Raw genomic sequence first — 21,256 nt, forward strand, 5'->3', positions numbered from 1 at the left:
AATAGAAAATAGAAATATCGAGGGCAAGAACTAGTAAAAATTAACTAAGTTAAATAAAACAAGATTATGTTGTTCTCCAGCATAAATATCTCAATACGAATTTTTTGGTTTATTGCACTTTATTCACTCAGTGTGCGTGTGTGTGTATGAAAATGTTCATTGTTTTTCGTCAGTTTATTTTTGGGTCATGAATTATTCAGTGAAGCGTAACGCTATTGAATATTTCATTTTTGCAATGCAATTACATATATAAAACGGGTAACAGAGTGTAAAACCGGCCACATTTATTGATACATTGTATTATTCGGAATTGAACTGGGAAAACTGTGCGTATACTTAATATGAATGAAAATGCTTTTTCAATTTAAATTAATAGAGAAAATCTGGAACTTGGTTTGTATTAGGCCAAATATATTAAGTTAACTGAAATTGCTACAAAATTTCGTTTTATTTCTTTCGATTGAGGAATACATTTCTTTGGTTTTGTGTAGAGTAAAATTTTTTTATTTCAGATGAAAGCTAAAAGGAATCTTTTAAAAGTATAAAACATGCGCCTGACCTTCAGTCTACACATGCCCACGCTTCAGTAATATCTGTTTCCTCAACTATAAATAAGTGGAAAGCTAGAATTACAAATACGCAAAGATATGTATGCAGCCGTAAAAATATATGTGTGTTTGGATGAGTGACTTTGCTTAAAAGCATTCCTTGTATCGCATATACTATATACATATTTCTCGCCCTTTTTTTTTGGATTTCGCTGCCTGCCTGAACGTAAATAAATGCCGAATAAAACACATGGCCGTTGGCCTTTTAACGCAGACAAATTTCACTGGGAGACTGGGACAGGAAGCAATTTGTGTGTGCGGGTGTGTGCTCAGGTGAGCTGCTGAACAGGTGAACAGGTGAGTAGGTGAGCACCTGGGGTCACAGCCAGCACAGGCGTCAAAAAAATTAAAAGCTCCAAAAAATTCATTTCCTGCACTGGTAAAAAAAGCCAATATTTCATATTCAATATAAATATTTTTCGCTTTGATTTTCATCCAATAGGGTTTAAAGTTATATACTTTTAAAATGAAAATTTAAATTTTTTTCTTCCATTTCAATTGCTTGTTTTTGATTAAAACATATTAAATCTAATATTTTCACGGCCATTCATATATTTTAATATTTCATCATGCAATTCCATATATAATGTATTTAATATTATGATTATTTATTTTAAATATTCAATATTTACTCTTACTAATCCCTTTTTTATCAGTGTGTCAAAAGTCGAAAAAGTAGAGCAATAAAATAAAGCATTTCGCTTGTATCTCATTCACTTTGATATGGACTTTAATATCATTGAAATTATAATGACGTGTGTTTTTATGTGCGACCATAAAATAAAATAACGAAAACTCAGACAGAACTCTGAAGGCCGAGCCCAATCTCTGTGTTTTAGGCCTCAGGACACCCACAAAAAAAACTCAACGGTTGGTCACCTTTGAGAGCTCACAAAAAAATAGAGGATGCCAGGCCAAAAGTTGACCGGCATTTGACCCTTATTTGGACACCTCCATCGAACCCAATCCAACCTCACTCCCCAAAATGCGTTCACCTGGCCAATTTGTTATTTATGCCGCATATACGTGTTGATTCCTTATATATGCAAATACCCCATAGATATGCGTGTGTAGATAGCTCTATTGCTCCATCGATCGAAATTTATTTTGGCCTTTATTTATGCCAAAAGCGGAAACAGAAATTCGTTGGCCCAGGTGTTTGAGAATGGTATAAAAGAGTAGTGAAGAGAACAGCAAAAAAATATCGTATAATATATATAAATATTTTGGGTCTTAATTTTTTGGAAGACTTAATCAAAATATTTTAATTGTCGGCAACTATTTTTGGAACTTTATTTGATGACACGTATTTTTGGAACTGAAAATAAATGTATTAATTTATTTATTGAACAATCTGCGACAAGCCAAAATTTTTAATAAATTAATTTTTAGCGAATCTAAAAACTGGTTTATATATTACCAAATACGGCTTCATTCCAATTGGTCTTAGTTTATTTTAAGATGTATTGCTTTTTTCACGGAAACAAAATATATTATTGTTGGCAACAATTGTTAGAATTTCAATTAATTGTCGACCAGTCCATCCAAAGACAAATTTAATATAGGTTTCGATGTTTTTAAAATATTGAAACAATTATTTTTCAATTACTATACAATTTTTAGAAACTACCAAATAATAAAGGAAGCTGTCTTTGGCTGTGGTGCCTCGCAAATGGAGTAGTGAAGTTCCGCGCAGCGGTCATCATTCAGTCCTCCCAATCCGTTATTGATTTTTAAATTATCACAGTGCTCTTTATTGTGAAGATTATTTGGCTCTCCAGGCAGCCAAAGATCCGAAGATATGAGTTGTCCATTCGAAAACCACACATGTTTATCCTGCTCTGCGAAGTCAGTACCGGAAGACCAGAAAAGTGATAGATTTTGAGCAACAATCGTGTCTATCAGGTACTCTGTAATCTGATTCATTTCCACTAAGCTGTCAAACGTTATTAAGTCTGCATCCATTCTTCGACAAGATTCGTAGGCATCAAACCAGTTTTTTTTATTGGCACTTTCAACAAAATAATAGCCTGATCCGATCTTTACGAAAGGAGCAGTGGTTATATTGAGGAAACCAGGAACACCTTATTGGAATACAAAGTTAATTAAATTACGGAGATTTTTGTGTAGAGACACGTTTTCAATTCACCATCAATGACATTCGGTGTTATTACGTAGGCCGCAGAAAGGGCAATTATTCCCCAAATAGCGCAGAGTCCAGTAAACTTAAGAAACATTATGGCAAGACTGTAGGAATTATTGTTTAACTCGGCTGCTTTATAGGTTTCTAGCGATGAAAACACTTCAAATCGATAAGATAAGTTATATCAAAATTTTAACTACCGATGCAAATAAGTAAAACACAATATATAAAAAGTTAGGTCAGCGAACCTTTAATTAAATCATTTCTAACTTCTAGGCTTAGATCACTTTTCTGGAATGCACAACGTGTCTAGCCGCATATTCAAATCAAATTAATTTGCTAAAAGCGATAACAATCGCAATCTTATAAACAAGCAACCGATAATAATAATAAAAAACAACAAGCAAACTAATCAATGAGGCCAATTTTTTTTCCAATTAACTTTTCTTAGAAAACAGTACATAGTAGTTTTATTATTCAAAGTAAATCAGAAGACACAGCTTGTCCATTCGAAAACCAAACGTGTTTATCCTGTTCCGCTAAGTTAGTACCAGAAGTCCAATAGGATTTAATTACTATATTCTCATCTATAAGGTACTGAGATATCAGGTTCAACTCCTCTAAGCTTTCAAAAGCAATCAAGTCTGCTCTCATTTGTCGACAAGATGCAAAGGCAGTATACCAACTAACAGTTTTACTTGCAATATTATAGTAACTTGATCCAATCTTCCTGAATGGAGCTGTGGTTATATTTAGAATGTCAGGAACACCTAAATAAAATATTTTTATTTTTAGCAGTTTAAGTCTCACCTTCAAAAACATTCGGTGTTATTTTGTGGGCCAAGGAAATGGAAAGTATTCCCAAAAAGGAACAGAGTCCAGTAAGCTTTAGAAACATTTTGGCAAGACTGTTGATGTTATTGTTGAATCCGGCTTTTTTATAAGATTCCAGCGATAAAAACGCGACAAAACATTTTTAAGCGATAAGATATGTTGTTCCTGCCTCTTTTCTACCAACACAAATTAGTAAAATTTAATTTAGCTTCCAAATAACTGACTCAGTACTTAATCATAAGCCATCGTGCCTTCATATCAGCTGAAATTCGATACGGAGGTACCAATAAAATAGAAATGCTCACTTTTTCTATATTCGTAGAAATAAGGGAAAGAATCCTAAGAGATTGGAACCAATATTGAAAAATAAATTTACTGAATCGCATTATTTTTTTATTGGACACATACTAGTATGCATGCAATGAAGTTGTCATATTCTTCTCTACCAAATTATGAAGTAAACAGTCTTTGGCTGTAGTGCTTTGCAAATATAGTTATATTTATTAATGCAATTAACGTCATTCAGCCCAAGAATTACACCCTTTTCCATCCTGATAACATCACAATGCTCCACATTATTGGCGTTATTCGGTTCTCCCGGAGAAAACAGATCCGAAGATATGAGTTGTCCATTTGAAAACCAAATATGTTTATCCTGCTCCGCCAAGTCAGTGCCAGCAGTCCAATATAGAGTATGACCATTCGTAATTGGTTGTTCTGTTAGATATTCACTAATAAGTTTCAATTCCTCAAAGTCTTCTTTGTATCAATGTACTTTATTGTACGTTGTATTCAATAAAACTAATCTACCAGATTATAAAAGAAGCTGTCTTTGGCTGGGGAGCCTTGCAAATATATCCATTAAGTCTGATACAATTTCTGTCATTTAATCCCGCAACTTTCGAAAGGATTCCGAATTCAACGCAGCGCTCCACATTATCAGAGTTATTTGGCTCTCCCGGCAACCACAAATCCAAAGAAACGGGTTGTCCATTCGAAAACCATATGTGTTTACCCTGCTCAGTCAAGTCTGTTCCGGATGTCCAATACAATGCTACTTTATTGGCTTCGGTGACATACTTATATATCAAATTCAACTCCTCTGGGCTTTCAAACGCTATTAAGTCTGCTTCCATTTGTCGACAAGATTCAAAGGCTGAATACCAGGTAACGGCTTTACTTTCAAAATAGTAATAGCCTGATCCTATCTTCACAAAAGGAGCAGTTGTTACGTTAAGGAAACCAGGAACTCCTAATTGAAATATACAAAACAAAATATCAAGAACCATACTTGGTAGACACAAGCTTCATGCTTACCATCTATAACATTCGGTGTTATTTTGTAGCTCGCAGAAAGGGAAATTACTCCCAAAAAGGCGCCGAGTTGGGTAAACTTCAGAAACATTTTGGCAAGACTGTTAGACTTTTAATGAAATCCGGCTTTTTAATACAATTTCAGCGATTATAGTCGACAATGATTGTCTGGCGATAAGATAAGTTCTTCTTGAAATAATATTGGGAATGGAATCAAGAAGGCAACGAACCCTAATTTTACTGATAGTAACAAGCAGATATGCAAAGTAATAATCAATTTTATCAACTGGAACAACAGATATTGAAAAACGGAAGCCATAGGTTCACCTTAGTCTTTTAGGAAACCCAAAACATTTAATTTTTGTTTTTAATTTGTAAGATTGCTTATCTTTGACAAACTTAAGAAAAAAGCGTTCACTATATTTGTCATTTGCTGACTGTCGTCTTCCAAGCTTAAATCCATCTGGATTATCAATCGAACCGCACCTACAGGTAAATATATAGGTTTGCTATTTACAAAAATGTCAGTTTATAAACATTTATTTCAATAGTTGCATACATATACTTTGCATACTTTTAGTTGCTTAATTTTATTTTAAAAAAATTACAGGATTAAACTGTTGAGTAGCTTAAATAAGGCAATGTCTAACTTTCAAGCTGTGTCTTTGGTAGACAAACCAAAAAAGTGCTCGTCTAATATAGCCACTTCATCGCCCAATATCTACTGAACATCGAACGTGTTCAACATTTTATTTTCACTTGATTTAAGGCAGTCCAGGACCAGGTCCAGGTCAGTCCTTTGCTACACACTCTGCTGTGTTTATTTGAGCTTCGAGTGGGTCGGTTAATTAGCCATCCACTGGGGTCGAGATGAGTTCATTGAAGTGCATATTTCAGGCCCAGCTGAGGCCACTCGATTCAATTAATTTCAACTGGCGAACAATGGTGGTCGCTTTTGCTAATTGGCCAGCCATCCAGCCAGCCAGCCAGTCGGTCAGGCCAGAGGTAATCAAAACAACACACCCATCTAGAATCGCATTTACTTGGCTCAATAGTGAATAGTATGTGAGTGTATAGGACACAACGACATCAATTAGGTGGCCCACAAATTTGTTTGGGGCTTAATCCAAATGGATTGGGATGGATATGGAGCAACAATCACAATTTACAGAGGGCAGACACACAGACATACAGGCATATAAACCAACATTTCCATTGGCCTGCAGAAGGGGGCAACTATAATCGAATTATGCAACAACAACAACAAATGACACAAGGCGCATGCAGCTGCAAATAAGTGCATTAACATATTCGATAACTTCATCAGCATATCCCCCAGATGTCTGCCTGCATTTTAATTAAAATGCGCATATGGAATCAACATCGTGGCAGGCCTGGCTGCCACTTCACACACAGACAGCTCAGAAAATCGAATCTTTTAGTCAAATTTCCTGAAATACACAAGCGACAAAAACACAAACAGGATGCCGCAGTCCACAGTTTTCACTTTTCTGGCACTAATTATAATCATTCGCGGCGTTTTAGCAGCCAACATTCATTACGAAATATTTGCGGATAATGGTAAGGGGTATAGAACATGATTTGTATAAGGAAATTGATAATATATAAACAAAAAACATTTTAAAGTTATTTAATAAGAGTTTGTTTGGAGAAATGAATAAAAATTATAAGCACAAATAAATTATATTAAAAAAATACTTGAAAGTAATTTTTTTATATTTGTTCAAACACTTTTTTAGAAATAATAATAATATTTATTCGAGCACATTATAAAGTTATTTTAAATAGTTTTAAGATTTTTTAACTTTGTAAAATTGAAAAAAATTCATTTTTCCCCAGGCCATCCCAATAAATGCGTAGTTGAGGGACCCAAGGGAGAGGTGATCGTCGAGAGTGGCCAATCCATCCGCCATCCAACAAAATGCGCCCAAATTGACTGCGGCAAAGATGGTTGGGCCCTGGTCTTTTAGTAAACTTATCACATATATTTGCTAACATTTCAAAAAGTAAACTTTTTTCCAAACCCAGTTGTGAAGAAAAGAATCCTCCAAAAGGCTGCGAAAACGATGGTTACGAAAACATTAATGCTGACTTTCCCGAATGCTGTGAGATGAACTTAAAATGCAATTACGGTTAACGTTGATCACACTTTACTATGAAATTAAGATTTTTTCCTCAAAACTTAAAAAAAAAATCATAAATATTAAAAAACTATTGAACCGACCGAAAATAATTGTTTTTGGAATCTAAAAATCACCGTGAAGGAATTGGGCTTAAATAATTTTTAATACATAAAATTCTTGATATTTTTCCATGTCTTAAATCTAAAATAAAAAATGTAATTCCGATATTATAAACAAAATATTATCACAATCAAAAGATTGGTTTTATTTTGAGCCGAATAAAATTGTTTTTTTTTTTGATTGAATATAATCTATACTTTCGCTACAATCCAAAAATAATGATTTTTAAATAAAATAAAAATTATTATTGCTCGAAATCACAGAAGTTTTTTTAATTTTTGTTGAATTTTGAAAAAATATAACATTCTTGAAACAAATGTCAAACGGAACGAAACCTTTTTTTAATACATCCCTTTGAAAAACTCTCCGAAACGAAGGGAAATTTAAAATTGGGGGTTACCCATGGAAGCGTTTCATATTTTAGTTTCAGTCGCGCTTTTAGTAAGCCTTTTAAGCGCGGGTCAGACAGCCGAATGGGAAGGCAACTACAACGATCCGAGTGAGTGAAGACAAGCGCAGTTGGCAGCAGGCAACTGGCAACTGGCTCCAATTTCAATTTCACTTTCGCATTTCACCCGCAGGACACCCCGGTAAGTGCACCATCAGCCCGTCGCTCGTCCTGAATTCGGGGGTTAGCATCAAGGATCCCACGCACGAGTGCCGCAGAATAGTGTGCGGACACAGCGGACGGGCCCTGTTCCAGAGGTAAATTTACTGGAGTTTTATATTTTGGGAAACAAAAAAATGCAAATCTAATTGTCCTTGCGCAGCTGCGGAGTCAGCATCCTGTCGCCTCCTTGCCGCTACGGTGGCTACATCAATACGGATCTGCCGTATCCGGATTGCTGCCTTCGAACAGTGCTCTGCAACTAGGCAGGCCAATCGATCATACTTCAGTCTGCTGTTTTATTTTTCCATATCACAAACTGTACAGAATGGAAACTTTTATTCTCTTTGGACTCATCGGCAGCTTGTTCATTTGCCATGCCTCTGCTGATATTTCCCTCAACAACTACGGGGATTCAGGTGAGTATTATTCTTGGGGACTCAAACATTGGGTCGTTAACCCTAGAAAATCCAACGCAGCTTATCCCAATCGCTGTGTACTCGATGTTGGCTCTTCGACGGTGCTCCTCAAAATGGGACAGGCATTTCGTTTGACATCCCTACCCTGCACCACGATTTTCTGTACTGGTGATGGGTATGGCATGCTCTTAACGTGAGTACTTTTCAGATATTATGGTTAGAACAATGTCGCAAAAAGTTAGTTAATTACTACCTGTGAAAAAGTAGAAGCCTTTCTCATGAAAAGTAAGTTTAATTAAAATAAATACACTTTGTAACCATTTGAAACAAAAAACTTATGCTTACAAAACATTTTCAATAATTGTGTTATGTTATTTAAGTATAATTCATATTAAGATAAATTCAAATTAAATCCTTTTTTTTTTTCTATTCACTGCACAAAATAAATAAAAGCACTCTTCATTAACTTAACAATCAATATTCATATTAACTCTGTTCTTTTTATTTAAAAAGAAAACTAATTATAACCGTACATTTCGAATCACTAACAGTTTCAGTGCTTTTTCTGAAATAATTAAACCATATATTATAGATTTTTGTTAACAAAAGTCTATTTATTATTTTTATACTCCCTGCCCATAGGTGTGATAAAAAAGAACCGCCGGAGGATTGTCGCTACACGGAGTATTTAAACTGGGACGACGACTATCCAGATTGCTGCAACCGTAAAGTTGAGTGCAATTGAAATTTATAGTAGGAAAATGTTTATATTTAAGTGATTTAAGTGATTATGTCAAAATTGGACAAGCAGTTCAACGAAATAAATCGATAAAAATGCACTTGAATTATGTTAATTTTACAGCTTCGCAGTTTGTGGTTATAATGCATAAATTTGTTTCGTATTCAGTGCACTTGGGGGGTCATAATTTTGTGTTTGTGGGGTTTTCCTCTCTTCGTGCTGGCCCAGATTTATTGACCGCTGGCCAAGGATCCGGATGTGGCCTTCAAATGCTCCTCGATGGCTTTGGATTCCCAGGGGATGGGGCAGCAAAAGAGCCAGAAAGATAGAAGTACGGCGTGCTGAAATTGAAACCACAGCAGCAACAACACTAATTGACATTTGAATGCGACTGTGGCAGGGTAGGGATGCAGATGCAGATGCAGATTAAGCCCTGGCTGCATTGCGGGTCAAATGTGACGACCTCGACAGTTGCTCCAAATTCACAGCCATCTCGGTTTAAGGCCAATTGCCCTCTGACCGCTCTTATCCTCCCCTCCTCGACCAAAGGCCAGCATTTTAAGCCCCGGCCCTGTAATTTTGTAATTTTTCCACTGCGTGCGATGCAATCAAAGTCGCATCTCAATTATGTGATCGATGGCCGATGAACAGTTGTCGCCCGCCAAACTGTTTAATTATTCAATTCGATTTACAACCATTAAATCAACATTTACTGAAAGAGATGCGCAACTAGAAATAGGAATTTAATACAAATATTTTACAACACGATATGGACTTAAATAATAATAATAAATATATTGTGAAATAAATAATGTATATTTATCGACGAAAAACAAATGTTTTAAAATACATTGCTTAAAGGTGTAAAATATATATTTTATTTACAGCTTGATTTTATGCAACTTTTTAAGAATATTCTCAAATTTTTTAGAAATCAAGCTCTTTTTTAAATTTCTGAAAAATTAAATACCCTTTCTTAGAGCTGATTTCAGGAACAATAATCAATATATAACCCCATGGTGGCATCTCTTATCCCCATGCTTATTAGCTCTATAAGAGGTACTGCAGCTAATCCGCAAAACAGAAATTGATTTGTTGGCCGTGTTAAACGCATTTAACTGAAACTAATTAAAGTGTGTGTCGCTGGTGTATTGCCAGCGGATTTAATTCAAATTTACATGCAAACATGAATTTGTAAGCTTTCCCCTTTAAATTAGCGTTGGCTTATCAAAGGCCAGAAATATGCCTTGAATTGTGTTGTGGATTTGGCCGAGAAATGTGAAAGTGTGTGTGTGTGTATGTGTGTTGCCATTAACCCAAATACGAGTGGAGGACCAAAAAACACGCCACAAAAGTTCCGATTCGGCCAGGACTGGCAAAGAAATCGCACTTTCTTTGTTTGCCCAACCGAAACTTGACCATGGGGCTGCAAAAGTTTCGAAAAATGTACGAAAAGTGTACAGTGTACAGTGGTTTTTGGCCGCAATCGCATGCGAGAAGCGCCGGGCTCAGCATAAAAAGTGAATATTACACTTTTTGTGGGCTTGGACTGCGGGGCAGAAAGTTAAAGCCTTGCGAAAACACATGTACATACAGCATTTATAAATTGGGCGGGAAATGGGAAAATGGGGAATGCTTGTGACCTCTCGTGCCAGTCTGCACTCGAAAGGTGAAGGTGAGGAGATGTTGGCCAGGCCAGGCTACAAATGTGTACATAAACGGAAACAGAAACTGAAATAAAAGTCGGCACAGAAAAGGAAAAAGGCGAGCGGCCAAAACTCAAATTCGCCCGCCGCATGGCATATAAAATGTAAAAGGTGCAAAGGAGCAACTTAAAATATGCAAACGCACAAGCCCTCACACCTTTGTACATATCACATACACATCCATATATCCACGTGGGTTGGAAAGGCAAAAATCTTTAACTGCTCGGATGCGAGCTACAGCCAAATTTTATTTATTCATTACGTTTCACGCGCTGTCTCTGGCCTAAAAAAGAAAAAAGTACCTCGATTCACAATAGTCAGCTTTTGAAATTGAATTCTTGGCCTTATACTTCTGCTCTATTTTTAAAAGGGTTTAAAAATAAAAAGTAAACATATTCTGTTTATTAATTTATAAACAAAACATAGAAATATATAATTAAATAAAATATATACTAAAACATATTTTTACACATTCAAATACTCAAACACATTTATTATTCGGTCTTAAAAAAAGTCAAACTAACACCAAAATCATGTCCTATTAAATGACCACAATTTATACACATAGCCAAAAAAACGAATGTCAATCAATATTAGTTTATTTTAACGCCATAAATCAAACGTTTGTTTCCTTTTTATTTTGCTAAAAATATAACGCTTTTTATATTTTCAAAATAGTTGTCAAATTGCCACGGTTCTATGTCGTGAAATATTATTTCCTCACATTCATATATATTTTTCCTCTTCCAATCTAGTTTGAAGTTTGTCGGAACGAGTAAAGTATTTCTTATTTTTTTTCTCACTGCTGTTTTTCTTTTTTCGCAAAAAGTGGAGTATGTGGTCCCCCCCAAATATCCTCTGAAATTGAATTTTTCCCCTTCATAGCTCGTTTATGTGTGTTTGCGAGAAATGTATTCTTGTTTTCCGGCTTTGTTTCTCCAGTGCGTCTGAGTGTGTATGCAAAATAAATTATGAGAGCAAAGCACTACGGACTGTTGCTCTTGTTTTACGAGCTGTTGGCAAAGATGGTTGCCATAAAAATGTTTTTATTCGCCATGATTTGTAGTAGTCGCAACGTAATGTTTGCTATGAATTATGATGGGACATTCTCTAAGCCATTTGAACCACTCAATAGGAAAATACACATATTGTGAGAAATAACTACAGTTGAATACAATTTCATGCTTTAGTGCATTATATATTTTGTACTATTTTTTCTGGCCTTTGTAATGCCAATTTCACAGTCTTAACTTAGTCAAATTGTATGCTCCGCATAGTAAAGCAGATGAAGCTTCTCTGGCTGGTTTTACTTGGTAAAAAAATTTGTTTTAATTTTGATAGTTGATATATATTCACAATTAAAAGCTTGTGTGGCTGCGCAACATTGTGATAAGCCCTGTCCCATTAAGCAAAACCCCGGATGTGCCAGCAGGGACGGAAAATGCTTTTACACCGTTCGCAATCCATGTGTTTTGCAAGCAATCAACTGTTATCGGAAGTTGAAAAGCTTATCTGGTAAGTATCGATCGTTTTTGTGCCTAAATGCTGCTCAAACATTTTTGTTTCCAGCGCTAAAACCCATTTCTCGCAGCAAGTGCACCAAAAACCAAGTCCCAATGTGCGATAATATTGATACATCATAAATAAGTGTTTATTAAATAATGACATAAAAATCCCTGATGTTATTTGATTAAAAATAAATATTAATAGGTCTATTTGTTTGTATTAAAGTAATTGATACACAGCCTTTTCTAGATAGTTTCCATTATTCAACACTTCCCGTAAAACTTCTACTTATTATTATACTTGTTAAAAAATTCATTGCCACAAAAAATGTATCTAACTTTTGGTTTTATGACAGCCATTTCTAGATGGTTTCCACTTTATAATATTTCTCTTGAAAATTCAACTTATTAAACTCATTCGGAGAAGTCATTTAATATAGAAGCTTGTTTTCTCAAAAATCGCTGAGCAGTAAAAATAAGTTTGAAACATTGTTTGAAACGAAATAACGTATCCGCCCCATTGGCCATTTACAAAGCGCACAGAAGTAGGCAACATCATGGAGTTTAGCTAGTAACTAGTTAACTCTAATAGCCGGTCACTTTTGTCTAATTATAACACAAACTGTTACCATTACACGCCCATTGTGACACGCCCAGTCTGTGGAGGGTCTATGTTTAAGGGCGTGCAGGGGGTGTTAGCCATGTCAATCTCAGCGTTAGACGGTCGTTTATCCACGTACATTGCAACTCCGACGTGTCACAAATCGAAAAGTTTATTGACATTTTCCGCTGTTTGAAAGTAGCTTGCCTTCGTCATAGCTTTTTCTTATTCAAGAACATCAGAGAATATATGTGGAAAGGAGTTTGAAGAATATGTAACTTTAATATTTAAACTTAAAACACATATTTACAGCCATTAATCTTTATATTATTCCACATAATTACCTTATTTTAATACCTATAAAACTATAATTTAATATAACAGTTTACCACAATGTCAATCAGTCTTAAATAAAAGTTAATGAATTTTCCAACAAGAGCTGATTGAGTTTGCCCCTTGCTGTAAATAAAATAGTTTTGATTATTATTGTTTCTCGCCTCATTGTAAACATTATTATAAAAAAAAATCGATGCGCTATCTGACAAATTGATTTGGGCGGTTTATACGCTTCACAAGCAAATAAAAACTATTTATCTCTGGAGAATAAAAAATACATTTGTTGATGTGTGGGCGTTTCTATTTCAAATTTTAATTATGCGTTTTTATTTTTTCTGGCCCCCAAATGAGTATGAATTTCAGAATATCTAGCTTTTTATGCGATTTGATGGCTTATTTAAGTTGGCGCTCAGTTAGGAAATAATCGATTGAGCGAATGGTTGGGCGGGGGGAAGAAAATGCGAATGTTTGCACTCACCTTCAGAGTAGGCCACCAACTAGATTCTGCTGCGCCAAGGATTCACAAAAGATGAGGATGAACGTGTGGCCGCGGCGAGGAAAAAGCCAAGAACAACCACAATGGCCAAGTAGATGGATGCCTGGGTGCTTGGGTGCTTGGATGCTTGGATGCTTGGATGCTGCAGGATGTTTGGATGGTTTATTCTTGTGCAAGGTAAAAGGCAGACACACACGCGTGCTCCGGCAAGGCAAACGCAAACACAAACAAAAACGGCATCAACTCACTGAAAAACGACCACAAAATGTTGCCAATGTATAGTAGTTTTTTTTTTTTTTTTGTATTTACTATAGCTGTTGTTACGAAAATTCACGCATCACCACAAGGCAATCTTGGGGCCTTTGTTTCGCCTCGCTGCCCTCACTCTCTCTTTTTAGGCTTAATTAGGCTGAATACTACCTGGCATTATCTGCGTTCGTAATGATTATGGCCAGCATTGTTCGATCCATATTAATGCAAATCTCTGCTCGCGCGAATAAATATTATCTCAATGCCAGATTGCGTATACGCCGCGTCGGCGCACGAATTTCGCTAATGGCATTTCAATAAGCACGGCAGGAAAAGCTGGCTGACCACAGTGAAGCCTTTGCATGAATAATGCATGTATTTTATTGCACACAGCCCAAGCACAGACATCATGTGTGCGCTGAATAATACAAATTCTGGCGCTTAATAATGCATAGCAATGGTAGGGGCAAGGACTCGGAATCCTGCAGAGCGGGGGGAGAATCTGACAGGACCTGTTTTGCATAAAGGTCATCCAGCATACGACAAACTTCAACTCAATGTGCAACAGTAATGAAAAAGTTGGCAACTTTGAACCACTCCGCTGCCCTCTCCTTCGCCATTTAACTTTGGACATTCAAAAAGAGATTTAAATGGGACAAACTCTGGAACACCATGTGCCAGCCAAAGTTGTCCATTTCAAAATCAAGGATGTTCTCATATGATTTTACTTATAAACAAAGTTTTATTAATTATTTCATTGCTGTTTAAGTTAAAATAAATTTCGAGTTATATTTTTAAATAACCAAATTCTCAACAAAGATAAAAACTTGTAATGCTTTTATTGCGATTTTCATATGTAGACTAACTTTTTTTAAAAAAGAGCTCTTTCTAAAACATAGCTTGAATTTAATTTTGCTGATAAGGCTGTTTTAAATGGTACTCTATTATGACAGAAATTTTTTATACATTTTTTAGTGACATTTTAAAGAATCTAGCTTAGTTGCTTAAATAAAAAAATACTTTTACTCTTATATTCGTGTAAGCATTAACACAGTGAAATATGCAAATCTCCTTGTCATTAATTTTTCTTAGAGCAAATTTGAAGTAAAAAAATTTTTAATTGAAAAAAAAATTTTTTAAGGGTTCTTTAAATTAGGCTAATTATTGTAGTGATACTATATGTAACAAATTTAAACATTTTCTCCCCTTGACTTTTTGTTTGATCAGAATTCTCCTTGCATTTATTTCACTTAATGCGAACTTAACATCGTTTCATGACATTGAAACGGCTCTTTGTGGCAACTGTTGTTATTGACGGAACGAGTGTTACAGGACCTTCCGCAAAGGAGGCTCTCCGAGCGAAAGAGAGCGACGGAAATAGTGAGTGAGACAGGTGTCAACTGTGTTGTGTTACCTGTTACATGCCCTTGGCTATCTGTGTGTGTGGGTGATTGTGTGTTTGGGAGGGAGAAAACAGCTTCCTTGAGGACTTAACCCGCAGGATTGTCCGTTTTGGAGGCTACGTAAATCGTATGCAAATGCCCACGTATTGTCGTATTCGACGGCGACTGTCGCATAAAACTAAGTGACAAAGAAGGACATTAAAGTTTGTGAGCCGAGAGAGAACCTGCGAGACGCACTCGCACACACATAAACATTGTTATATTTTCACTCGGCATGAGAATGATGATGATGAGGATGATATTTTCTGATATTGTTCCTTACATTGTTGTGCTTTTACGACTGTTATCCTTGAGTGAAGAACTTGCCACAGGATGCTAGCACACACACACACACTCAAGCAGGCACCCACACTTACACACGCACACGCATGTGCGAAACGAGCGAGCTTTTACGGTACTTCTTCTAAAACCGTTAGTTTCCGCCAGAGAAAAAGAGAGAGCGCTTGATTGACAGAAAGAGAGTGAGCTAAATTTTCACCTTCGCACTTTATTTGAAAACTTTTTTTTAAACCTTTTCAAACTTTTATATTCCAAATGCTTTGGTTATGATTTACAATATTTTCGTTTTGCCACAAAACACGATTTTGGCTCTCGCACTGGTCACTTTGAAACCACTCATTCGAAATCACTTCGCTGCTGGAATTTCTCGCAGTGTTTTTGGCCTGGGCATATTTATGAATATGTTTTTTAATTTTTAAATATTTACAGACGCGCCTCGAGCGAGCACAGCACACGGCATATAATGTTGTTCCGTCGCCCGATGGATTAGAACTGAACCTGAACAAGCGGAATGCTAACAAGTTCGCGAGCACAGCCGCAAGTCCATCGAGCTTTCCATACGGACCTCGGCGTGGGTGGCGCAAGAGAGCCGAACAAGTGTAAAAGAAAGTAGGAAGAGAACCATAAGAGAGCCATAAGAGAGTTGATGGCATCTTAAGGGAGACACCACGTTAATAAGCATTTCATTAGGAGCACCACTTGTTATTAAAATTACAAGCACAAAAACTGATCAGACTCCCAATTTCCATCCCACACTATTTATTTATTGGAATTAATATAAAAAGATACGATGATAGGTTTCTTTGATGATGATATATAAAATCCTATATTTTTATCGATCATGACAAATTATCTCTTAAAAAGCTTATATTTATTTACCCAAATATATTTGTTATTTTTAAGAAAAAATGATGAAAGGTTTTTCTCCACACATACTTTGCATATACTTTAGTTTAAGTGTAAAAATCAAGATTGATTTTCTAAAAACTGTAACATATTAGAGGCAACTATCTTTGCAAGCTTGTTTTGAATTAAATAAAAATATTTTGTATATTCCTGCGTTTAAAGTTAGTTTATTGCTGTAAAGCATTTTTTATTTTAAAGACAGTCATAACCAGTCGTAAATGATTTACTTTTAAAAACAAAGAGACCGCCAAAAATTAAAATCAATATACGATGAGTATCGACAGCCAGAAAATAGCTGCTGAGGGCTGCTAACTTATTGCACAGAAAATGCAGCATTGGTCACATTTTTCTCGTTGATTTTCAAATTTAAATTTAAACAACTTTATTTTCTTAATATCACAAGCAATTAAAATACACAACACTTGATTTGTTCACAACAATGTTTGCTCCTCCTGGCCGGAAAAAGGCAGCAGCATAAGGGCTACTGAAGGCGCTAGAAAGAAAAAAGAAAATATTAATAGTACATATCGAAAAGAGCACTTATTCAGAAGAGCTTAAAGAAAGATAAATGGTTAAATTAAAGTTAAGCTTAAAGAAATTAAAGCAAGTCTTAATAATACTCAAGCTAGAAAACCGTTTGGTGTCAGTACAATGCTCGAATTGCCGCTTTTCAAAAGTCCCCGAATCAGCGCCAAGTCATCGGGCGTTAAGGACCAGCCTGTTAATTGACCCACGGACTGCAGTTCCGGGCAGCTGTCCATTAGTAACTAAAAAAAGATAGCCTCAGCTTAATATAAACATAGTAAATGGGTATTTAAGCAAAAGACTTACCTCCACAGACTGTACTGTAAGTTCTGGCGCCAAAGTAAACCAAACATCCTCCAGGACTTTAAAGTCGTGCTGCATAAACATGCTGCAAAATATTTGAACACAGTTTTCTTTTTTCATTATTATTATTTTTTTGAATATAAATAGGATGCAATTTATATTGCAATAGTTGGACTTAAAGTAATAAAGTTGGAGTAAAATAATATTTGCCATTAAATAATATTTTCAATGTTTCAAATGCCATTTTTAACTTGAATATAAAATTTTAATATCAAGTGCATTGCATAGTCAAATAAATGGCTTAATATAAAAAGATTTTAATTAATGTTAAAACATATGTTTAAAATCATTCCTTTTTATTTAATAAGCACTATTAATAATTAAAATATTTTTGAAAATAAAATACGAAAAGATTCAAATCAAATTATTAGAAACAAATTAAATACTTAATTAAATATTAATATGTAAAAACCGCAATGAATGATAATCAAAGTAAAAAATCTTTAAATTGAGTATGAAAAACTTGAATTTACTATATTTTGTATTGTTGTTTTATTGTTTTATTTATATTACTTGCCTTATTATATCCTCATCTGTAAACTCTACTGTGTCCACAGCCAACCTCTTGAGATCCGTGGAATTGCATAGAAAGACCTTCAAAGAACTGGTCATGATGGCGCTACTTAGGATCTCCAGACCCTCTAGCTGCTGGAACTTGGCTTGTCCTGGCCCGTAGGTTAGACTATCGATCATATAGCAGTCGAGATCGATCAGAGACGGACAGAGACGAGCCAACTTTCCTAAGTCGAGATTTCCCAAGCCCTTGATCATTGTAAGATGACGCAGGTTTCTGCCAATTGGTCGCTCTAGCAGAGGAAGTAACTCAGCCACCACGAATTTGTAGATTTTCAATTTTCTCAGATTCCGCGTGTGAAGAGCTCTCAAACTTCCAGTTTTTGGCGAATCCAAATAGAGGGTTTCCAACCGCGGACAAGTCTGCATTATCACCTGCAAAGTGGTTTCATCGGTGCCCGTGTCGTGAATATATTTCAAGCGACACTTAAACCGCTCATCGATATTGTCGTGAATAAACTTCAGAGAGGCCCCTACAAATGAGTATGTGGCAAGGGTCTCCACTTGGGGACAGTGCTCCAGGATCAGGGCAATATCCGAGTAGCAGATGTTCTCCTCACCCGGCATTCCCACATCCACAACAGTCAGCGATTGTGAGCAAACGCCTTTGGCCAGAAAATCGATGCCGATTTCCGTAATGTCAGTCTCGCCGGATATGTCCAAAATCTGCAGGCGTGTGCAGCACTTCCCGATCTCCTCCAGCAGCCGATCGTTGGCAATATAGGGCACATATAGCTTGACCAACTGCTTACATCGCCTCACAATGTCGTACATATAGTGCATGTGCTCCTCTTTCACCCAGATTCCCTTTATATTCAGCACCCGCAATCCCGCTCCTTGAGCTGCAATCACCTGGAATCAGATCAATAAAAGTTTATTAAAAGCAAAATCTAAAAATATATTCTTAAAAAACAAGCACATTTTCTCAGTTCTCTGCTTTATCATTCAGTATTTTTATAGGTCAGTTACTATTTTTCTTAAAGTCCTAAACCTTGCCCAATGGAAAAATTTAATAATAAACTTAAGGCTATTTTTTTTATTCAAGAACACAAATTAATAGTTGTAAACTAAACAGTGTTATACAAATATAACAGATATTTACAAATATGTTAAGTAAATTAAAATAGGAAATGATTAATTATTTAAATATTTAAAAAAATATTTTTTTTTTAAAATTTTTGTGACCAATCATGTTCAAAGAATAAATAATTCAATCAATAATATATTCTGGGTTTTTAGTTTGGTTTTCCTCTTTCACTCTTTAAACTGTTGGTTTAATTCTCTCAAAAATATTTTTTCAACCTCCTCGAAGACAATTCCCACATACCTGTAGAATCTTCTCGTAGTAGCTAAAGGGAAAGACTTCGGTCATCAGAAAAGTGACTCCGCAGTTGAGCAGCATCTGCAGGCAGGTGAACCGCATATTGGCGTCCAGATAATCCGAGCTGAGGATCACCCTGAGTAGATCCTGATAGATATTCGAGGTGGCTCCCAGCTGGGCCAGATACTCGTTCAGCTCCACCATCACGATATTGATGTCCAGATGAACGTCCGGGGCATATTGCACATAGCTGATGGTGGACACAAGCAGATTGGCCAATTCCGCCAAGGCACTGTCGCTCAGCGATCGCACAGTGCACTTTTTCGACATGTCTCTGTTTTGGTTTTTAGCTTAAGAAGTAAACAAAATGCGACGCAGAAGGCGCTGGGAGAAGAGAGCAGGAGAGGATTCGTATTCCTCGTGGTTACATCACTTGAAGAACTGAACAATATTTAGTTACTTTAGCTGACAGTTTTCTTAGCTCTTGGTAACTGGTAACTATTTGCAAGTATCAGCTTTGAGTGCACACATACATATATACATAAGTACTTTATATTTATAAACAAAAATAGATTCTAAAATTATATAGGCGATGGAAGTCGTTTTTGCACGCTGCGGGCAAACCAGCGAGCCAAACTAGTCAACAGCGCGATGTGAACTGAGAGCCATTGGACGCCGAAAAGTTTGTTTTCCTCCGATTTTATATGCTTTAGATTGGCGACATGTTTTGGGATCTACCAAATATACAGTCAAACTTCACTTACTGAAACTTTACAGCTTAAGCTATCACATTTTCTGTCATGACTTTAAATATAAACATTCTTTTAAATTATTTGAGTTGGTAAATATGATAGTAGTATATTTCTGATTATTTGAAGAACAAAGATATTATAGGGATAACCAAAACTGATGCTTAATTGGATGATATTCTATACAAGTACGAAAGTTATTATAATATGTTTAAAATAACTTATTCGTATAAAAATAAACATATTTAATACCACAATCAGATTCAGGAATGCTTTTGATCGTTTTTTTCCGTAGCTTAAAGGCTTTGAAACTTTGAAATTCTTATGAAAGCAGTTCGATTTAACGATTTTCGCCTGTTCAGAGACAAGAGAATACTAAGAGAGCGTTGATCTGTCCGTTTTTAGTAGAGATTCTAGGGCTGCAGGTAGCTGGGCAGCTTCATGCGCATGAAGAGCCAGGTGGTGAAGAACGAGACCAGAATGAAAATGAATCCCATGGCGGTCAGGAGTAGGCGATTGAGATTCGTCTTTCCCGGGGAGTGGGTTTGGTCCATTATAATAAAGCCTAGTCCTCCAACGGTGAACAGGAAGCTGCTGGCCAGACCCTCCATGATGTATTGTCCATTCACGCGGTATGGCATAAAGGCCACCGGACGCGAGTGTCCATGTTCGTCCACAGTGGCTCCCACACTGGGTGGCTCCACAATCACGTCGTAGATGATTCCTGCGGAAAAACAGATTTTATAAATAAAGAACTTAGTATCTCTATACTAAATTGCCTTCCATATTTACATATATATTCAAAGCATTTAAAAGTCAGCTTAGATTTTTCAAGGCATTTAATTATTTGCAAATTAATTATTAATATTTCAACAGATATTTCGCCTACTCATCATTAAAAGTGTTATCTGTAATTAAGTAAAGGGTAATAATTTATTAAATAACTTACCACCAGTAACCAGAAAATAGGAAAACAATATCACACTGAAAACAGCCATGGGCGATGGCATAGGAATGCTGAATTTTCGAACTTTTATGTTTGGCGGCACCAGGATGTGGAAGGGCAGATTATATAGTGTCTCGATCATGTTGTGTATATGTTTTTATAGCTTTATCCCAAGAGATTGTATTTTTTTCCAATTTTCACGGTAAGTTGCCGGCGTAGGCGGTGTTTGTTGTCATCTATCGATAAGGGATGGGATTTGTGTACAATTAACGATGAATCGCATTGCTTCTGTAAAAACCAATTCACACTA

General features: G+C 36.0%; 8 protein-coding genes across 18 annotated transcripts in view; 4 read left to right on the forward strand and 4 right to left on the reverse strand.

Annotated features, from left to right (window-relative positions):
* LOC128262004 (uncharacterized) overlaps positions 1 to 16,035 on the reverse strand; it is a 53,259-nt gene extending 37,224 nt beyond the window's left edge. The window contains exons 1-2 of one of the 10 annotated variants that reach the window (XM_052996007.1): positions 15,991 to 16,035; positions 13,555 to 13,819 (exon numbers count right to left, since the gene is read on the reverse strand). The gene's annotated coding sequence lies outside the window, so the exon portion shown is untranslated. Of the gene's footprint in view, positions 1 to 13,554; positions 14,497 to 15,235 lie in introns of those variants that run through there. The other 9 variants (XM_052996002.1, XM_052996004.1, XM_052996000.1 and 6 more) reach the window with 9 other exon arrangements.
* On the reverse strand, positions 2,043 to 2,880 carry LOC128262015 (C-type lectin 37Da-like). Its single transcript, XM_052996026.1, has 2 exons — positions 2,758 to 2,880; positions 2,043 to 2,692 (listed from the first exon to the last, which is right to left on the reverse strand). The coding sequence occupies exons 1-2, from the start codon at positions 2,843 to 2,845 to the stop codon at positions 2,235 to 2,237; spliced, it is 546 nt and encodes a 181-aa protein (XP_052851986.1). The 5' UTR covers positions 2,846 to 2,880; the 3' UTR covers positions 2,043 to 2,234.
* On the forward strand, positions 6,274 to 7,156 carry LOC128262019 (uncharacterized). Its single transcript, XM_052996030.1, has 3 exons — positions 6,274 to 6,480; positions 6,760 to 6,889; positions 6,949 to 7,156. Exons 1-3 carry the CDS (start codon positions 6,384 to 6,386, stop codon positions 7,055 to 7,057), a joined length of 336 nt encoding a protein of 111 aa, XP_052851990.1. The 5' UTR covers positions 6,274 to 6,383; the 3' UTR covers positions 7,058 to 7,156.
* LOC128262022 (uncharacterized) lies at positions 7,492 to 8,072 on the forward strand. Its single transcript, XM_052996032.1, has 3 exons — positions 7,492 to 7,662; positions 7,745 to 7,868; positions 7,934 to 8,072. Exons 1-3 carry the CDS (start codon positions 7,566 to 7,568, stop codon positions 8,034 to 8,036), a joined length of 324 nt encoding a protein of 107 aa, XP_052851992.1. The 5' UTR covers positions 7,492 to 7,565; the 3' UTR covers positions 8,037 to 8,072.
* Positions 8,054 to 9,028, forward strand: LOC128262020 (uncharacterized). The gene is made up of 3 exons (XM_052996031.1): positions 8,054 to 8,189; positions 8,250 to 8,382; positions 8,832 to 9,028. Exons 1-3 carry the CDS (start codon positions 8,099 to 8,101, stop codon positions 8,932 to 8,934), a joined length of 327 nt encoding a protein of 108 aa, XP_052851991.1. The 5' UTR covers positions 8,054 to 8,098; the 3' UTR covers positions 8,935 to 9,028.
* LOC128262024 (uncharacterized) lies at positions 11,910 to 12,340 on the forward strand. Its single transcript, XM_052996034.1, has 3 exons — positions 11,910 to 11,947; positions 12,000 to 12,149; positions 12,204 to 12,340. The coding sequence occupies exons 1-3, from the start codon at positions 11,920 to 11,922 to the stop codon at positions 12,275 to 12,277; spliced, it is 252 nt and encodes an 83-aa protein (XP_052851994.1). The 5' UTR covers positions 11,910 to 11,919; the 3' UTR covers positions 12,278 to 12,340.
* A 791-nt stretch (positions 16,036 to 16,826) lies between the features above and the next one.
* On the reverse strand, positions 16,827 to 19,645 carry LOC128262009 (uncharacterized). Of its 2 annotated transcripts, none has more exons than XM_052996018.1 (5): positions 19,258 to 19,645; positions 17,875 to 18,782; positions 17,301 to 17,382; positions 17,120 to 17,236; positions 16,827 to 16,962 (listed from the first exon to the last, which is right to left on the reverse strand). In XM_052996018.1, the coding sequence occupies exons 1-5, from the start codon at positions 19,579 to 19,581 to the stop codon at positions 16,951 to 16,953; spliced, it is 1,443 nt and encodes a 480-aa protein (XP_052851978.1). In that variant the 5' UTR covers positions 19,582 to 19,645; the 3' UTR covers positions 16,827 to 16,950. The 2 variants fall into 2 exon arrangements, with proteins under 2 accessions (XP_052851978.1, XP_052851977.1); XM_052996017.1 differs by having other exon boundaries at positions 17,090 to 17,236.
* Positions 19,646 to 19,787: 142 nt separating this feature from the next.
* On the reverse strand, positions 19,788 to 21,189 carry LOC128262017 (putative oligosaccharyltransferase complex subunit CG9662). Its single transcript, XM_052996028.1, has 2 exons — positions 20,950 to 21,189; positions 19,788 to 20,724 (listed from the first exon to the last, which is right to left on the reverse strand). The coding sequence occupies exons 1-2, from the start codon at positions 21,086 to 21,088 to the stop codon at positions 20,414 to 20,416; spliced, it is 450 nt and encodes a 149-aa protein (XP_052851988.1). The 5' UTR covers positions 21,089 to 21,189; the 3' UTR covers positions 19,788 to 20,413.
* Positions 21,190 to 21,256: the final 67 nt, after the last annotated feature.

The sequence above is a fragment of the Drosophila gunungcola genome, unplaced genomic scaffold, assembly GCF_025200985.1.
Source record: "Drosophila gunungcola strain Sukarami unplaced genomic scaffold, Dgunungcola_SK_2 000001F, whole genome shotgun sequence".
In the NCBI taxonomy this organism is placed as follows: Eukaryota; Metazoa; Arthropoda; class Insecta; order Diptera; family Drosophilidae; genus Drosophila; species Drosophila gunungcola.

Bases quoted from the DNA above. Each gene is read 5' to 3' on its own strand.
- LOC128262017 (XM_052996028.1), bottom strand. From the start codon at position 21,088: ATGATCGAGACACTATATAATCTGCCCTTCCACATCCTGGTGCCGCCA. The intron at 20,725-20,949 runs GTAAGTTATTTA...GTTTTTCCGCAG, and splicing joins CTATTTTCTGGTTACTGGTG to GAATCATCTACGACGTGATT.
- LOC128262024 (XM_052996034.1), top strand. From the start codon at position 11,920: ATGAAGCTTCTCTGGCTGGTTTTACTTG. The intron at 11,948-11,999 runs GTAAAAAAATTT...CACAATTAAAAG, and splicing joins TCTCTGGCTGGTTTTACTTG to CTTGTGTGGCTGCGCAACAT. The intron at 12,150-12,203 runs GTAAGTATCGAT...TTTTGTTTCCAG, and splicing joins GAAGTTGAAAAGCTTATCTG to CGCTAAAACCCATTTCTCGC.
- LOC128262019 (XM_052996030.1), top strand. From the start codon at position 6,384: ATGCCGCAGTCCACAGTTTTCACTTTTCTGGCACTAATTATAATCATT. The intron at 6,481-6,759 runs GTAAGGGGTATA...ATTTTTCCCCAG, and splicing joins CGAAATATTTGCGGATAATG to GCCATCCCAATAAATGCGTA. The intron at 6,890-6,948 runs GTAAACTTATCA...TTCCAAACCCAG, and splicing joins GGTTGGGCCCTGGTCTTTTA to TTGTGAAGAAAAGAATCCTC.
- LOC128262009 (XM_052996017.1), bottom strand. From the start codon at position 19,581: ATGTCGAAAAAGTGCACTGTGCGATCGCTGAGCGACAGTGCCTTGGCG. The intron at 17,383-17,874 runs GCAAGTAATATA...AATATTTTGCAG, and splicing joins ACAGATGAGGATATAATAAG to CATGTTTATGCAGCACGACT. The intron at 17,237-17,300 runs GTAAGTCTTTTG...ATCTTTTTTTAG, and splicing joins TTACAGTACAGTCTGTGGAG to TTACTAATGGACAGCTGCCC.
- LOC128262015 (XM_052996026.1), bottom strand. From the start codon at position 2,845: ATGTTTCTTAAGTTTACTGGACTCTGCGCTATTTGGGGAATAATTGCC. The intron at 2,693-2,757 runs GTGAATTGAAAA...TATTCCAATAAG, and splicing joins AACACCGAATGTCATTGATG to GTGTTCCTGGTTTCCTCAAT.
- LOC128262022 (XM_052996032.1), top strand. From the start codon at position 7,566: ATGGAAGCGTTTCATATTTTAGTTTCAGTCGCGCTTTTAGTAAGCCTT. The intron at 7,663-7,744 runs GTGAGTGAAGAC...TTTCACCCGCAG, and splicing joins AGGCAACTACAACGATCCGA to GACACCCCGGTAAGTGCACC. The intron at 7,869-7,933 runs GTAAATTTACTG...GTCCTTGCGCAG, and splicing joins GGACGGGCCCTGTTCCAGAG to CTGCGGAGTCAGCATCCTGT.
- LOC128262020 (XM_052996031.1), top strand. From the start codon at position 8,099: ATGGAAACTTTTATTCTCTTTGGACTCATCGGCAGCTTGTTCATTTGC. The intron at 8,190-8,249 runs GTGAGTATTATT...AATCCAACGCAG, and splicing joins CAACAACTACGGGGATTCAG to CTTATCCCAATCGCTGTGTA. The intron at 8,383-8,831 runs GTGAGTACTTTT...CCCTGCCCATAG, and splicing joins GGGTATGGCATGCTCTTAAC to GTGTGATAAAAAAGAACCGC.